The 17,761-nt window shown below is 37.4% G+C and overlaps 2 protein-coding genes across 10 annotated transcripts in view; both read left to right on the top strand.

Annotated features, from left to right (window-relative positions):
- The window catches only part of LOC127447001 (acetylcholinesterase-like), a 14,279-nt gene extending 1,969 nt beyond the window's left edge, over positions 1-12,310 (top strand). For 2 of the 9 annotated variants that reach the window (XM_051708432.1, XM_051708455.1), the window contains exons 2-7: positions 2,963-2,989; positions 3,096-3,122; positions 3,229-4,706; positions 5,637-5,829; positions 6,006-6,184; positions 9,429-12,310. In XM_051708432.1, coding sequence (XP_051564392.1) covers positions 3,299-4,706; positions 5,637-5,829; positions 6,006-6,184; positions 9,429-9,550 — 1,902 coding nt within the window. In that variant the 5' untranslated portion in view covers positions 2,963-2,989; positions 3,096-3,122; positions 3,229-3,298 and the 3' untranslated portion in view covers positions 9,551-12,310. The remainder of the gene's footprint in view (positions 1-2,962; positions 2,990-3,095; positions 3,123-3,228; positions 4,707-5,636; positions 5,830-6,005; positions 6,185-9,428) is intronic. The other 7 variants (XM_051708470.1, XM_051708479.1, XM_051708463.1 and 4 more) reach the window with 4 other exon arrangements.
- Positions 12,311-12,758: 448 nt separating this feature from the next.
- zgc:92664 (uncharacterized protein LOC436695 homolog) lies at positions 12,759-16,700 on the top strand. The gene is made up of 5 exons (XM_051708655.1): positions 12,759-12,984; positions 13,212-13,306; positions 14,883-15,103; positions 15,292-15,396; positions 15,567-16,700. Exons 1-5 carry the CDS (start codon positions 12,964-12,966, stop codon positions 15,629-15,631), a joined length of 507 nt encoding a protein of 168 aa, XP_051564615.1. The 5' UTR covers positions 12,759-12,963; the 3' UTR covers positions 15,632-16,700.
- Positions 16,701-17,761: the final 1,061 nt, after the last annotated feature.

The raw sequence follows: 17,761 nt of genomic DNA, 5'->3' as shown, positions 1-17,761 counted from the left end.
ATTAACACAGAAACTGTGATTGACAACAAACAAACAAATAAATAAAGGAAAAGGAGACATGAGCAACAACGTTAGAAAATTAGTTGGATCGTGGTAAGGAAGAGGAGGTGAATCCAAGAACAGATAGGCTGTACAAAGAACAGAGGATGCAATGGGTAGTCCACAAGAGTTCAAACTTAGATTAAGGCTTGCTGGGAATGATCAATCCTACATTTAGGAAAGAATTTGGGAAAGTTAGACCAGGAAGGGTACGGAAAGAAAGATGTGTGTTTATATTATATGATGGTGTGCACAACAACGTGTAATCCCAAGCTGAAAGCAACCCCCTCTGTGAACATCATACATGAATGCCAGGATCTAATTTGAGTCCAGGCAGCCTCTCCCCCTCTGCTTATAGCTACCCTTGCCCCCCATTTCCGGCATGCAGCTGTCTTTTAAGATTTTAATCCATTGAGATGCTGTGACTGATGAATTGCATTGCAGTCCCCCACACCTCTTTTTCACCATTGACTCCAATGTAAAATTACTATTAATATTATAAGACAGGTCTCTCTAAATCAGCCAGTAGAGTATGGAAAGAGCTGTACAATTTAATGCAGATGGGAAACAGTTCCTAACATATCCTTGATATTTATGATCCATAGACCTACAGTAACTTCTTAGCAGAGAAAGTGTTGGATAGCCAGAGAGGCAGATGGACTGATTGAGTGACACCCTCAAAAATAGGTGCCCACACAGACAAAGGAGGCAGGGGAACAGAAATAACCTCATCGAAACTGACACAGATGCAGTCAAATTCATGTACTCCTATTCCTAACTGTGCCTTTAGAACTAATCCAGTCATCATGGCAACTAGGCAACAGGTAAAACATAAACATCACCTCACAGGTGTAATTGGGGTCATAGCTAGTGAGCATAAACAACAGCCCATCAGACTAGAGCACACTCTATGAGTTAGCCTATTCATGTTGAATAAAATGGGCCCTATTTTAAGAGCGCTATGCATTAATCGCAGAGCTATGCGATATGTCTTATATGCAAAGTCAGTGGGCATGGCCATGAAGTTTTGACATTTTTGTGCAAGTATGTGTAAGGCGCAAGTGGGTTGGTGAAATTGCACGGGCAAAGCGCTATTGGGTAAAATGCAAGTAAAATGTAATTGAGGTTTTTCTCCAGTTATTGCACAGTCTGTGTCAAATTATTTATTCCATTCCCCATCAAGCAACGTTGATATAAATGAAGACCGCTTATTCATACAAATTTGGTAGTGTAAATGGGCTGTATGCAATGCATCCCCTGCTCTGTGACTGTATTGTTGCCTGCGCTGCTTCGGATAGCGATGTATGTGTTGTATATGTTTTCTGTTGGTCTCTCTGGGACTGTTGGCTCTCATCCTGCTCGCCCTTGTATCACCTGCTTTAAATGTGCTTTGCTTCTCTCCCATTGTTCATTGTTTTGTAATGTATATTTGTTATGTATTTCTCTGTTTAATGTTTTATGTTTAATTTGTGTACAGCGTCCTAAAATAAACGTATTAATATTATTATTATTAATCATGTGTGACGAGGAGGAGGGCGGGGCCGGGCCGTGACAACGCACGCCCGGGCCCCAAACGGGCTAATCGGAGAGGGATAAGTGCAGCGGAATGCAGCAGTTCAGGAGAGAGAGAGCCACATGCAGCTGCCATGTGTGCGTTTATGCTTTTGTGTCTTTTTGTTTCAGTTCCTATTAAAATAATACTTTGATTGTTCAGCTGGTTCCCGCCTCCTCCTTGATCTACTGACACACAAATCATGGCTAGTATAAATGTGATCCATAGCTCTTTGATATATTCTGCTGGTGGAATCCTCAAACTGCAAATGCAGGAACTGAGTTTAGAGTGCACCGAGATTAGACGTGGTTCTCAAAAGTCTTAGCGCAATGACCTATTTCTCAGGAAAATAGAAAATTGTGCTTTGTGCCACTTTATTAACATATAATTTACCCACAGTTTGCGCGCATATACCCACAGATAGTGCAAACACTCCCACCCACATGCGCTTTTTTGCTGTCACAAAATTTTTTAGCCGTGTCCCAAATGACACACTATATACTTACAAAATATACTATGCACTCAGCCATGTAGTGTATGAATTTTCAAAGTGTAGTATCATCCCAAATGGAACACTTAATGTTTTTAACTACATGGAAGCATTCGCTGTTAGACAGCTGATGGAAGTGACATTTCAAACGCAAGCATTGTGTTGCCAGTAGCTTTAGCGTGCTTGCCACCCTCAGTTCAACACTTATATCTCAATAATATACATATTCACACAGCATGGTATTATGGTAAAGAGTTTTACTCACTTTTTTTTACACAAGTTTCACTAGTTGCCGTATTTTCCATTATTTACAATTGTTTTGCCAGACCAGCATCGCCGCCGGTAACTCTGCCCCTTTCGCTATGTACGGCAAGCTGCGAGCACTGAGTGCACGAAGTGTTCAACATTCTGCACTCTGTTTTGATGGTTGAAAAAGTGCATCATCCAGGTACTCATAGTACACTTCTTTTTGTTGCATTTTCAGTGTAAACATACTACTCGCACTACTTATACTACAAAACGGCGTAGAATAGTGCAGAAGTGTGCAGTTTGGGACGCACCTTGTTTAGAATTAGTAGTCATGAAAATAGGGTAAGATGTAGTGCACGGCTGTTGCCCGTAGTGCAGCGCCCAGCGCAGTCATGAAGATCGAGCCCTATATCTCTATGCATCAACACATTTTTATGCCCTGTTTGGCCTGTAAATTACCATCAATGCTCTCCCTGTCTCACTAATGTTTACTTTCTTCTAATGTCAGCTCCCTTTTTATTGTAGTTTCTTTTTTCTTTTTTTTTTTTACTATTTGTAACCTTTTCATTTGATCCCTTTCCTGAAAACCAATTTTGTTGTCTGAACTTTTTCTTTTGTCTTTTCATTCACAGATCATACTGAACTGAGCTTAAAGAAGAGTGAGATCACAATACTTTCCTAACCAGCAAACCTTTTCATTTGATCCCTTTCCTGAAAACCAATTTTGTTGTCTGAACTTTTTATCTTTTGTCTTTTCATTCACAGATCATACTGAACTGAGCTTAAAGAAGAGTGAGATCACAATACTTTTCTAACCAACAAACCTTTTCATTTGATCCCTTTCCTGAAAACCAATTTTGTTGTCTGAACTTTTTATCTTTTGTCTTTTCATTCACAGATCATATTGAACTGAGCTTAAAGAAGAGTGAGATCACAATTCTTTCCTGACCAACAAAAGGAAATACATAATGAAGACCTTAGACATTTTCCTTCTGCCCACTGTGCTCCTCATGTTCCTTTTCCACTGCTGTCTTGCACAAAGTGAATCTGACCTCATAGTAACAACAAGGTTGGGCCGTGTGCAGGGTGTACGCTTGCCTGTTCCAGACCGGAATCATGTGATCACTTTCTTGGGCATTCCATATGCTGAACCTCCTATTGGGAAGAGGCGTTTCAAGCAAGCAGAGCCCAAAAAGCCTTGGAATGGTGTCTTTGAGGCAAGAGACTACCCAAATGCCTGCTATCAGTCTGTAGACACCACCTACCCAGGCTTTCCAGGTAGCGAGATGTGGAACCCCAACAGAATGATGAGTGAGGACTGCCTGTACCTTAATGTGTGGGTGCCTCCTTCCCCTAGGCCACAAAACCTCACAGTAATGGTCTGGATATATGGTGGTGGCTTTTATAGTGGTTCCTCCTCTCTTGATGTCTATGATGGCCGGTACTTGGCTAACTCTGAAAAGGTAGTAGTTGTATCTATGAACTATCGTGTTGGAGCTTTTGGATTCCTTGCACTCAACGGCTCATCAGAAGCACCGGGAAATGTGGGTCTCCTTGACCAGAGGATGGCCCTCCAATGGGTGCAAGATAACATTCACTTCTTTGGAGGTAACCCAAAACAGGTCACCATTTTTGGAGAAAGTGCCGGTGGAGCCTCAGTGGGGATGCATCTTCTGTCACCAGGCAGCCGCCCATATTTCACACGTGCCATAATGCAGAGTGGTGTTCCTAATACCCCCTGGGCTACTGTTAGCTTTGATGAGGCCCGTCGGAGAGCCACCTTGCTGGGCAGTCTCATTGGATGCAGTGAAGGTAATGACACCGAGCTGGTTGACTGCCTGAGGAACAAAGAGCCAGAGGATCTAATTAATATGGAGTGGAGAGTACTCCCCTATAACAGCCTGTTCCGCTTCTCCTTTGTACCAGTCATAGATGGCGTGGTGCTCCCTGACACCCCTGATGCCATGCTCAGCTCAGGGAACATTAAATACACTCAAATCCTCATGGGTGTAAATCAGGATGAAGGATCTTACTTCTTACTTTATGGTGCACCAGGATTCAGTAAAGACAATGACAGTTTAATATCACGAGAAGACTTCCTCCAAGGTGTGAAGATGGGTGTTCCTCATGCTAATGAGATTGGCTTGGAGGCAGTTATCCTTCAGTACACTGACTGGATGGATGAGAACAACCCTCAAAAGAATCGAGATGCCATGGATGATATTGTAGGAGATCAAAATGTTATTTGTCCTCTACAACACTTTGCAAGATCGTATGCCCAGCACACTGGTGTCCATACCCAGGCAGCAGCAGCTGCACAAGGGACACTGGGCTGGGGAAACTTAGGATCAACAGGCTACAACAGTAACTCACATGGTAAGGCCATTACAGTAATAAAGAATGCACACTGTGTTGTGCATCTCACATCAACAATAAGGATAATTGGTTTACAATTGGGTCATTTTATTTGAGTTGAATATTGAATTAATTGTAGACTAAAAATGTGATTCTGCATCTTATTGGGTAAAGATTTGGAATAGTTATTGAAATGTTGTAGCTTCACTGAAAAATTGTTGGTGGAATAAAACAAATAAAGCTTGAATGTTTTCTTTAAGATATTGACCTAAAGAAATGAAACTCACATTACATTTACTAGCACATCAAATGGCATATCAGTGACCTAGACAGTAAAATCTATTTTGTTCTAGAAAAAGCATGTCATCCCCTCATGGGTGTTGCCATATTTCTATAACATTAACATCCGTGTCTGCAATTCGAGTTATTCATTTGGGATAATAATAACAATAATAATGTTAACTTTATAAAGAGCTTTTCTAGTGTTCAAGGTGTTTTACAAAACATAAAAGTACAAGTGTAGTCCAGACAAGTGATGGTGCAACATAATAAAATGTCCAAACATGCAGTCCCTGCTGGATCAATGAAACAAACTGCAACAACCTGCAACTCTCATGCTACAGAGCGAGGACAAATGGCAGTACCTCAAGCACAGAGCTTGAACACACAACAGAAATATCTCTGTCCAAGCCACAGCTGCACTGGCACTACTACTCTGAGGTAGAGAGAGAACTCGTTGCAGTGTGGCAGTGATCCAATAAGAACACAATGTAAACAAACAGCTGCAGCTGTTAATAAACTGCATGCATCCATGCTGACAGGTGTCAGTATAAAGTCTAAGATCACTTGGACAGAGAAGTCCAGCAAAACAAACACAAACTTGAGTACACCTTCAGTGTAAAAAATGTATTGCCAGTTTTCTCAACCTATACCCCTTTTTCTTGTTCTAAGGTGCTGTGTACCTCTACTTGTTTGACCATCGAGCCTCTAACCTGGCCTGGCCTGAGTGGATGGGTGTAATTCATGGTTATGAGATTGAGTTTGTGTTTGGCCTGCCTTTAGAGAAAAGGCTCAATTACACAGCAGAGGAAGAGAAACTCAGCCGACGTATGATGAAATACTGGGCCAATTTCGCCCGCACTGGGTAAGAGATAACATAATAGGGTGAGAATCCAAGAAATCTTTAATGTCTATGTAAGATTTGTCATCATACCTTTTTCAGAAACTGTTGGATTTATATGATAGTTGTGGAGGTTGGAATTTTTCTTTTAGTGTTGCCTTTAAAGTTGACTCCCAATTTTTTTTCTGACTGCCCCTTAGTAATCCCAACATTAACATTGATGGCACCATAGAGAGTCGAAGACGGTGGCCTCAGTTTACAGCTAATGAGCAGAAGCATGTGAGTTTGAATACAGAACCACTGAAGGTGTACAAGGGTCTAAGAACGCAGGTTTGTGCTCTGTGGAACCGCTTCCTGCCTCGTCTACTTAACATCACAGGTAAAAGAAAAAAAAAGCTATTTTTACCAGTATATTCCTCAGTTCTGTATTTATTTTTTTGTTTAAATAGTGCCCTTCTGATATTTATTAATGTGGACATAGAGGAACTACAGAGGCCTGCCTCTTGGTAATTTGAATGTTCAAGTTAATTTGAAGGTGAGAAACTGCAGGCTTGTGTTTTATGGATGGATCAGTGTAAATTACTGCCGTTTAGGAGAGGGAGGCTAGGTAACAAGAGTCAAACTAAACCGTACAAAAAACTTTTGTGGGTTCTCCTTATGTACCTTCTGTTAGTCCCCTCTCTCTACTTAGGCTGTAGTGTTGTCATGGTACCAAAATTTCAGTAGTAGTTACCGATACCAGTGAAATTTCATGGTTCTCGTTACCAATTTCGATACCACAGAAAAAATATGCTAATATGATAATGTGCTATTTAACACACCAGTTTAGATATTTTTAATTATTTAACAATTATTTTAATAATTATAGTTTAATAATTATTATTATTTTTACTATATTATTATTTAATTTCATTATCAAAATGGTGTCTAATCAATAAATTCTTAAAACTTTTAACAAGTGAAAATAGAACTTTTCAACATGTCATTGCAATTTTTTTCCCAAACTTTTATTCAACAGCTGTCTTGCTTGTGATATTTTTATTAATTATTATTATTATTACAGTGAATATAAAATTTTACTATACAGTTGTCATATATTTTTATTCAGTTTCTTCAATTTCAGGCATCTGGATTTTATTTTGAATTGCGCTTTTATTATGCCGTGTTTTTTGCAGGAAGCTTCTCTTTTCCGGATAAACAGTTCGCGGGCACAGTGCAATAATTATTTCCGATCTTTTTTTATTGGTATTTTGGCAGGACAACATAGATTGACAATCACATGGATAAATATATTATATTTAATATATAAGTTATAAACACATTAACCCCCACCCTTACTATCCCCACACACGCACAAAAACAAAACAGATAAATAAATAAATAAAAATGTATTCATTATTGTCTAGTACGTGGCATAAGACATTCAGTGTACAGAACTGTTGGAATCAGGATCAGGGGAGCAAAGCAAGCCTTTAATAAAGTTCAAGAGGGGATCCTAGGTGCTATTGAAAGTCTTAAGAGATCCTTGCAGCATAGACCTTAATTTTTCTGGTTTTATGTGGGAAAAAATGTCCTGGATCCATCTGTTATGAGTAGGAGAAGAAGTACACTTCCATTTGAGAAGGATATTCCTTCCAGCTAATTGAGTGGTGAAAGCAACAATTTAAGCAACGGAGGTAGTAGAACCGGTGTACGGTAAAATACCAAAAAGAGCTGTCAACGGATTGAGGCTGAGTTCAACATTAAGTGCTTTTTCTAGTGTGTCAAATACATTAGACCAAAAGGTTAACAGTCGAGGGCACAACAAGAACATATGAACATGATCTGCCAGGCCTTGTCCACAGTGATTACAAGCATTACTTTTGTCTGGGAACATTTTTGAAAACTGGGCGTTAGTCAGGTGGGCTCTATAGAGCACCTTACATTGTAGCAGGCTGTGTCTGGCACAAATTGAGGAAGAATGCACCCAGTTTAAAATATGGCACCATTGATCATCTGAAATGGGTGTACCAAGATCTTGTTCCCATGTTTCCTTTAAAGGTCTTAACATATCAGGGTTCATAGTAGTAATTAAATGATAAATTATTGAAATAAGACATTCCTTCTAGCTATGTTCAGGCTTAAGAGCCAAAAAGTTGTCTAATGCATATTTAGGAGGGCGATTTGGGAAATGAGGGAATAATTTCTGTACAAAATGTCTGGTCTGAAAAAAGCTAAATAAATGAATATTGGGTAAATTAAATTTGGTAGACAAAGCTGAAAAGGATGAAAACACCCCATCTTCGTACAAATGCTTGATTGTGAGAAGACCGGTGCATGCCCACATACGGTATGCAGCATCCGAACTAGATGGTGGAAAAACATGGTTATTCAAAATAGACATATGTATGGAAGCTCTATGTAGTCTGAAGGATTTCCTAAACTGGGTCCAAATTCTGAGTGAATTCAAAACGTCAGGATTCGACACAATTCTGTTGACAGCCAAGGGGAGCTGAGAACTTATAACAGAATGTAAATCATATTTAGTTGAAGAAATTTCAGCGTGGACCCAGGGCGGATAATCATTGAATAAGTGGGGATTATTCCAGTACAGAATCTTACTGATATTACACACCCAGTAATACAGTGCAATCATTGAAGACTTTTAAACGTCTGAAATCTCATCTCTTTACACTGGCCTTTAAGTCTGACAAATAAAATGCAGGACACAGTTTTGGAGTGTTTGTATTTTAGATTACTTGTATTTGTGCATGCGTTCAAAATAAGCATGTGAGCATTTTAAAGCAGTCGTTTGTCAGTCGTACTGCGCGCTGGTACTGGATTGAGTCGGTGCTCGGTATTACAGAAACACTGGGATTGTTACATCTTTTTTATATTAGTATCGACTTGATACCGAAGTACCGGTACATTTGACAACACTATTAGGCTGTCACTGCAATTCCTCTTTTTTTTCCCTTTAAGTACATTTTAAGTTTGGTAATACAAAAATAGATTATTTGGTGAGGTCCACATATAGTTTTTCCTCATTTTCAAATATTGCATTTGTAGATCTCTTGTTTTCAGGAGTCACCTTCTTATTTGGTCTTTCTTTTGATTATGTGTGTGGGCAAAGGGGTTTCAAGGAGCATACAGTTCTGGAAATACTCTAGCCTAATAATACATTTTACATCTAAAGGAAATGCTCTGTATGTGCATGTGTATCTTTTATGCTTTTAATCTAAACAAATATCCTGTGCCAACTCTATACTGGAATTAAACCATCATTTGATGCAACTGAACATTTACCCTTTTAGGAGGGGAGGGTGGGAGAGTGCTGCAAGCCCACCTGACAAAGTCGTAAATTACAAATTCTCTTTTGGGGGCCCTTGGCCGGTGTTCTGTTGAATGGGTGAGGTTTTTAGTGTTACCTGGACTACTGAGAATTTTGATGGATGATTTTTTTTTACAGCTCTCTATACAGAGTTTTCTGTTCAACAAAACATTTCTGCAATTTTAAAATCATCTTTCAGTTTCTCTTGCCTTTTTCTTTGATTCCTCTTTTAAACTCAATTTCTTTTTCTTTCCTTTGTCAAGCCCCATGCCATCCCTTTCAGAACATAATTTTTTTTTCTGCCCTTACCTAGACAACATCGATGATGTTGAGCAACAGTGGAAAGTGGAATTTCACCGCTGGAGCTCTTACATGATGCACTGGAAGAGCCAGTTTGACCATTACAGCAAGCAGGAGCGCTGTACAGATCTCTAGATAAATCTGACATGAACGTAAGAGAGTGCAGATAAAAAAAAAAAAAAAAAAGGAAAACTGATGACCATATCACTTAATAGTCTTTTTTCAGAATGGCAAAGGTTCCCAAAGCTCAATTAAATCATGTCGTTCATTACTATCTCTGAGTTATGAATGTTGCACTTATGTTCTATTTTGTTCTTCCCGTTGCAGGTTATTGTTCTTATCACACAATTATATTACATGCAAGGAGAGGAGGTGAATGCAAGCTGCTATAAAAGATAATAGTGCTATGGTCATCAAAATGTATGAATCAAAAAATTGTTGTAGTTGCAGTATTACCTCTGAAAAGTGAGTGTGTTTGTCTGTCTGTCTGTTCCGCTGGAACATGGAAACCCTCATTCACTCTGGTCCTCAGGATACCACACTTTTTAACTTTTTTTGGTTTTTATGTTCTTGTAAGGCTTGAATTATTATGGCTGCTTTACCGTGTGTTTCTCTCTTCTCCCTGTCTACCACATCTATTCAGCATTTTGTGTTTTTTTTTATCCCGGTTATTGTGTGAACTTGACTACTGTCTCTGCTTTCTGACTGTGGGCCAACTCAATATACTTACTTCATTCAGGAATCAGGAGCCATTTCATTTCATCTATGCTGGCTAACTATGTATACTCAATTGTGTTTTTGTGTGGGCAAGTATGTGATATAATGTACTGATATTTAAAACTTCTCATTTTTATTGCTACACGCATTGCATGCATTCTGGTGCCCGCAGTATGACGCTTGTATTTATGTGTGTTTGAGAGAAAGTGTGCGTTTACCATATACCAACTACATGGGTCAGTTTGTGTGTCTGTATGTACAATACCACTTGTGAATGCCACCTCTCCTTAATTCAAGTTTCATATGGGAATTTTTTATGCTGTAGTGTTTTATGCTAGAAAGAGAGAACGGTGAGTACGAGTAATGTTGACTGTGTGCCAAAGGTTCAATATAATTTTTTTCCTTGCTGTCTCCCTCTCTCGATGGGAAATGATTCTCATTACGATAATGGAGAGAGAGTAATTTACTTAGTGCTCATTCGAAATGACAGCCTGCTGTATCAGCCATCTTAACTCCAGCCCCACCTTTACCCTTTTGATGCAGTAGGAGGATGATGAAGGAAAACACAGGCAATAAGGGAAGATACAAGGACAAAAAGAATACAGGGTTACAAAAGCCACTTCTGTCACATATTCTATATTTATTGTAATTGTATAATGTCCTTTTTTTTTTTTAAGTTAATTATTTGCATGATTGCATAAAGTATAAAAAGAGCTAAAAGTCATGTGGTGTTTTTAGTTTGTTTAAAATAGAGCATATATATATATTTTTTTTTTTTTTTTTTTTTAATTAAGATGGTGGAACTACATACATATTTGTATTTTGCCTGTGAATCTGTATCAAACATTCTTTTATATTTTACTGAGTGAATGTATTGTATTATGGTCATTAATGCTCATGTATACATTGTTCCAATTTGCATATTCATGTTTATTATGAACACGCTGAATTTGTGAATGCTAGTCTGTTTATGCTGTCTCATTAACCTTATGTCAGCCTGCATTTACTAAGGCTATTTCAGTGTATTTGTCCAGTACCATTTACAGTATCTACAGTTTTTTTCAGCACTGTGGAAGGGATCTGACTCTGAGGAGACAGCAGGTCTTCCAGCACACAAAATGACAGGTTGTCATTAAGCATTTAACCTCTGAATAAGACTGAAGTAATGTAGGTTAGCTGCAAAAAAAGAAAGAAAGAAAGACATTTTGAATAGAATATTATCTTGTTCTATTTATAAATGTTGGATCAGATGAAAAAGAAAATGTAATGCGAGTATAGTATGACTATAGTAAGATTATGTGTGCTTGTTTATGGGTTTGAATGACAGCTGCTCTTGCACAGTGAGAGGTCTACCCATCTCTTGCACCCCATGAAATCCCCTTGTGCATGTCCCAGACTCCTCCACTATATTCTGTGCTTTAAAAATTGACTGTTATCTTCTCTGACAATATTAGTGCTGATGCCTATTAATGATATTACAAGTTTATAGCTATAAAACATTGCTAGCCCAGAGATAAATATTGATGTTAGCAATAACAAAGTACACTTATAATGGAATATAGATTTAATTGCATTGAAGCTCATGTAATAATGTCACTGACATTGGACAGCAATGATCATGGATATTGTAACTGATTTTAAATCAGTGGTTTTGTCAAAACAATATAGAGTGCCATATGCTACCTTACAGATATTGTTCTTTAGTGTTGAATATGGAATCACTTTGGTTTATGTAAGTTGCATTTAACATTAAGAGCAGCTTTTCATGTGATTATTTCATGCATTTTTAAGCAAATTATTAATCATTTTTAATTATTGAAATTATGTTGCCAGCAAGGACACCTGCCTCCCGATTACATCACGAAGAGACAATATTCTCTCTGACAAATCCATAAGGTTCTACCCCACAAATATGTAGAACATTGCATTTGAACATTGTTCTGCAGTTGTTGCACTTTGACAACATACCTGTAATAATAATTATTGTTGTTCTTTTTATCATTATTTATTAATTATTGTCAAGATATTGCCTGCTGTGTCAAATTAGTGCCAAAAAAGTATTGTGACAGCATCGTGCAAATCCTCTGCATGGTGTTACTTATCCGCCCACTCTGGATAACATACCAATAGCTGTCCACCGCAACCTCAATAAACAGTTATTAACTTAATTACATTAGAGCTGCTTGCTTGTGTGGTCCTTATTTCCAGGTAGCCTACAGCAGAATATGAACTGTGGTTGACGGCTTTGTGCACCAGATGGCAGCACACGCCAATGCAAAGAATAATATTGAACTATCTTGGCTAATGCAACTGCACTTGAAATTTTTTAATTGCATATATCAAATGCAGAGAGAGATTTTTACAGAATTAAACAAATGTCCCATGTTCAAGTGATAAGGTTCCGCCATAACACGTTAACGTGGTTTGGGACCATTATGTAAGTCCATATGTAAATTAAATGTAGATGGTGTTGACAAATAGACTCTAATCTCTAGAAATATCCTAAGGAAGTGCTCGAACCACCTGAAGAATGCGTACCGAGAGAAACCGCGAATTGCGCAGTTTCGACGCAGCTTTGAATGTTTGGAGTAACTCTCCGGTGCTGACCAATAACGACTGACTGCTGTCATTTAGACCAATAAGCGCCTTTGAATTAGGGTAATTTCTGTGGCGCACTTCTGCACTGTTTAGTTCGAATGTTTCTACGATTGTATCATGATGTGAAAGATTGAAGAATAAGTAACGCAGTCATTTTAGGTACCCAAGTAAAGTCAGCACGCTCCTGACATTTTTAAAGCGCAGTCGTTATTTCTCAGTTGTTAATCAAAACAATGACTTCGGCCTCTACTAAGGTAAACTTGCGTTTATAAATACAGGACAGGACACAATCATAGGTTACATTTTTTGTTGCATTGATAGCATACATGCATAATTGCCTCACGGTGTTGTATATGCTTAACATGTTTGTTAGTACAGCTATTGGCTAGCATGCTAACAGTTCATCTTACTAATAACAGTTTCAAAACACACACGTTTTCGTTTATTTCGTGCTCATCATGACCTGGCTTTACGTATTTAGGTTGGCGAGATCTTTTCTGCAGCTGGAGCTGCTTTCACAAAATTAGGAGAGCTAACCATGCAGCTGCATCCTGTGGCAGATGTCAGTCCAGCAGGGTAAATCACCATTATTTCCTTTAATATAAGCCCTGCATCAGGCTTTTGGAGTGGTCATACGATATGCACTGTTGTCACATTATTGGTTTTTTAGGGTATATAGTTTTCCAAGTCTTCCTCTTTCCTTACTTGGAAGTGCATATTTATTATTTACTCATTAAAAAATAATAATAATAATAATATTTTGTAAAATATATAAAATAAAAAACTAAATATTATGGACATTTATTTTATTAAATATTGATGGAACAACAATGTGTGTAATAAAATAAATTCTAACAGAATGTGGCAAGGGGGCCCACCACTGATCAATCTATCTATCTGTCTATATATATATATATAGATCAGTGGGGCCCACACACTTGGGATAAAAGGCCCGAAGGGGATTTACTGTATATAGTGTAGATATAGGGGCAATAGTTATAGGGCAAAATCTGTAAACTGATGTAAATACTTTTTGAGACAGCAAGTGAAAAATTGAGATGAGGCTTATTCTAAATAACCCCTTCAAAAATGGGTGCATAATTTCTTGTTCATTTCAATTACATTTGGCATTTCATAACATCTCAAGAATTCTATTCACAAATGAATCTCCATTTTGATTGGATCAGTCAACATAAGCCCACTTTGTACGCATTTCATAACAAATCTATTCCCCCCACTTAAGAAAAACAATGTTTCACAATGTGTGCAACAGATAATACTATCCTTTCACAAATAATACATAATATCCTTTCACTAATCGGACAGTTATTGAAAAACATTTGATTTAATCACCTTGAACAAAACTGAAAATGACAAGTATTTAGTCTTTAATGTGAACATAAATTTGCAATATTTTAAAAACGATTAAATATTAGATCAGATGACCTCAAAATCAAACTTTAGACACTGCACACAATTGACTCATGCAAAATGCAAAAGACAAACAGGTGTTTATGGAAGTGCTGTGGTAGTTTTTGATGCTATTTAGTGTCTTGGGAGAAAATAAAATAAAATGTGCCTTTTACACCAGGGGGTCCTTTAGCCCCGATGTACCATATTATTCCAGCACAGTTTGGGACTTACTTTGAGGTAATTGGTCCAATGTGCCACAGACAAGTTCAAGCATTATTATACATTACATTATAGGCCTTGTAACCATCATTGCTGTTTTCCTGCAGAGCTAGGTGAACACACACAGAGTTCAAGAGTCAGCTATCACTTGAGAACAGTGACAGTGTAAGGACACCTGTCTCACTGTTTTGGCTTTTGTCTTGCCCTAAGATGAATAAGGTTACTATGGGTTAGATTTTATTGATGGTGCTCTCCACAAGAGCAGATGAATCCATTGGAATAAAAAATTGTACATTTGGAAATGAAGACCGGTTGCTTGGTTGCCACTCTTTGGAAATCGAAGACATTTTTTTTTTTAATCTGGTACTTCAGAAAATTCAAATACATTACTGACTTGCTGGGTTTCATAAACTTTATTTGTTTTATTTATACGTCTGTTGGCCAAGAAAGCTTTTTTAGAAATCCCGTTAATTGAGCATTGTGTAATTAATTGTGTGATTAATTACTTTCCTACCACAAGGGCACAAATGAAAACAACAGTCAAGAGGAAGCTCTATGAAGACAGTGGCATTCCTTTATCCTCTGATTCTACAAAGAAGAGTACCAAAAAGGTGCCCGTTTCTATGGCTCCCCCTGCTCCACCTACAGTCATCACCGTGCCAACATCTCAGGTTATGGTGACTGGGGGTTTACAGGGTTCAACCACAGTTTCATCTAGCATCAAGTCATCTAAGACTGCAGGTGAGCAGGCCATATATGGAAATGATAAGTGTTATTATTTTTAATGCACTCATCTCTGTTCATACAGAAATACATTTTACACTTGAAATGACTTATTAATACAATCTTCTTCCACTTCAAAGGAATAGATGCGTTTTTACAATGTCTTTGTAAAATACAACTAATGCACTCATATTGTTTTTCCTCAGATGTCACTCTCAGTGCTCTGAATGACTCTGATGTAAACAGTGATCTGGTAGATATAGAGGGGCTTGGTGATAGTTCCACATCTAAAAAGCTCAATTTTGATCAGGGTAAGAGAAATCTCCTAAGTATTATTTTTGTTCTCCATATTTTGTACAAAATAACTATCCTCAAAAATGTAAATGTAGATACTTAACTGACATGTTTATTTATTTTTTACCACATTTATATAATTTTTCCTTATTGTCTGTTATTTCTTTTATGCCATTTCTTCCTGCAGATAGTCTGAATCTTGACTCCAGCCTCATCATGAATTCAAGTGACTTGCCTCTGTTATCCCGTTGAAATCCTTCATCTCTTTTACTGAAACATATCATCTGTTAGAAAGGGAACTGATCATGTCACTTGAGTGGAGTTCAGCCCAACTACACAAACTCTCAAGTTCTTCAACCTGGACAAAGACCTCTTTTTCCTTTTCTTTTTTTTTTTTTGACAATAAAGGAAGATTTATTTTTGAACACAAGGTTTTGAAAGATACTATCAAATACTGCTCAATACATATTACTGTTCTGGGATCTATGGTGGTGGTGCCTATTTTAAATATATTTTCAGTAAAAGCATTATTGTACATATTTTTCAACCACTGTCTCTAGAGATTCAATGTTGGGGGGCCAATGCTTTGTTTGATGAACCGTTAACCAATTTAAATGCAGATTCTGCTATAGGTTAAATTATTTTCTAATGCTTAGTGCATTTATAACAAAAGACTGTAGCTAAAAATCTCACTCTAAGACAGGGTTTTACTCAATTTTTCTGAAATCTTTTTTAGAGCTGTGTGGCAGCTTTAGTGAGTTTTATCTTTTTAATTTTTTTGCATTGTCTCACCATTCTCTGGTAGTGTGTAAAAGGAAGGTTTCTTCTGTTGATGGGTTTTCTGAGATTAGTGGGGTAGGTTAGTGGGTTTTATTAATGTAAATGTTTGAAAGTTTAGATTAAAACTTGATTAACAGAATGTACAGTATATTCACTATGTTAATTTCCATTAATTTTACAATTCCTTCACTAAATGTTTGCCTAAATGTTTCCATGAACATGAAACCCTGAGTCTCCCCTTGAAATCATACCCAATGAAACTCTGCCAGTTAAGCCATTTATCTGATCTCTCTTCATATATAATTTCATAATGCATTGGAAATTTCTGCCTATATCTCTACCTTATGTCTTTCCCATTGCTCATTATGGCCAAGAGTGCTACTGATGAGCTAATGAAACTAGCCATGAAATAAAATTAGACCTGTATCTGAATGGCAGCTCTAAGAAGAGTGGTGAAGACAGCACACTTTGGTTTTTAACACAGACTGGAACCAAATAATTGACATTTTGTGTATTGTAAATAAACTTGATTTCACTCAAATATGGCTTTGATTTTTTGTTTTCTCAATGTTTTTGCACAAAGCATTTCTCTTCCCAAATATTCTCATACAAATGACTGTAAAAGAAGAAAATACTTTCTGTCATCAACTACTATCTATCTTGGTATGTCACTGCAAAGGTGAATGCAGACAGAATCTCATTTCTGGACAGGTGGTCTCGTATTGCTCCAAACACTAGAGCTGTAGAGTGTGTCTGTCTGACGGGAGCAGCACAAACCATATTGGCAACCCAGAGAGAGGGCAGCTGCCAATATTGATGTGCTGCTACTGTCAGGCACACCGAGGCATCAAGTGGTCCAAGGGAGGAGAGAGAGAGAGAGTGAAAGGAACATACAAAATGTGTATAGCAGAAAACAGATTACATAAACAGCATATGTTTATTGTACATCTTAAAAAGTTACATTATTATAATTATTATGAAAAAAAAACTTAAAATATAAAATCTCTTAAATATACATTAATTAAAAGGATGTTAATTCCCAGCTGTCTGAATATCTCGCTGAAGAGACCACCGAAGCTAAATCTGGTGATTCAGCCATTAATTATTTAGTGTGTGTCTGGTCATTTGTGACTAAATTATTTGTACTGGTAAAGATCTTTCTGCTTTATCAATTTTTTTATGCAGAAATACGTCTGTTTTAAATTATAGCCTAATTCTAAATACAAAATACTACAGACAGCATTTTACATGTTATGACAAAGCTTACATTTGATACATATATTAAATTGAACTATATGATAAAACCTGAAGGCATGTCATGATTGTAACCACATAAGTGCAGGTGTAGAACATGCTGTTGTAATTAAATGGAGAAAGTCCCAGGCTCCCAGTAACAGCACATCTTGATTTGCCCTTAGAAATTACAAACCATGATGTGCTGCTACAGGGCACTCTGGGCTGAATATAAATAATGCCAAAGGATTCCAGTGTTCCTTACTATAATGAAATTGGGGACAAAATTACTTGTCAAATTCATTGTAAAATAGAAACAGCTTGTCCATATTTAGTGCAATTGGAAACTGGAAAACAAGTTATCAAATA

Source organism: Myxocyprinus asiaticus, chromosome 1 (genome assembly GCF_019703515.2).
Source record: "Myxocyprinus asiaticus isolate MX2 ecotype Aquarium Trade chromosome 1, UBuf_Myxa_2, whole genome shotgun sequence".
In the NCBI taxonomy this organism is placed as follows: domain Eukaryota; kingdom Metazoa; phylum Chordata; class Actinopteri; order Cypriniformes; family Catostomidae; genus Myxocyprinus; species Myxocyprinus asiaticus.
This window is presented reverse-complemented; position numbering and strand designations above follow the sequence as displayed.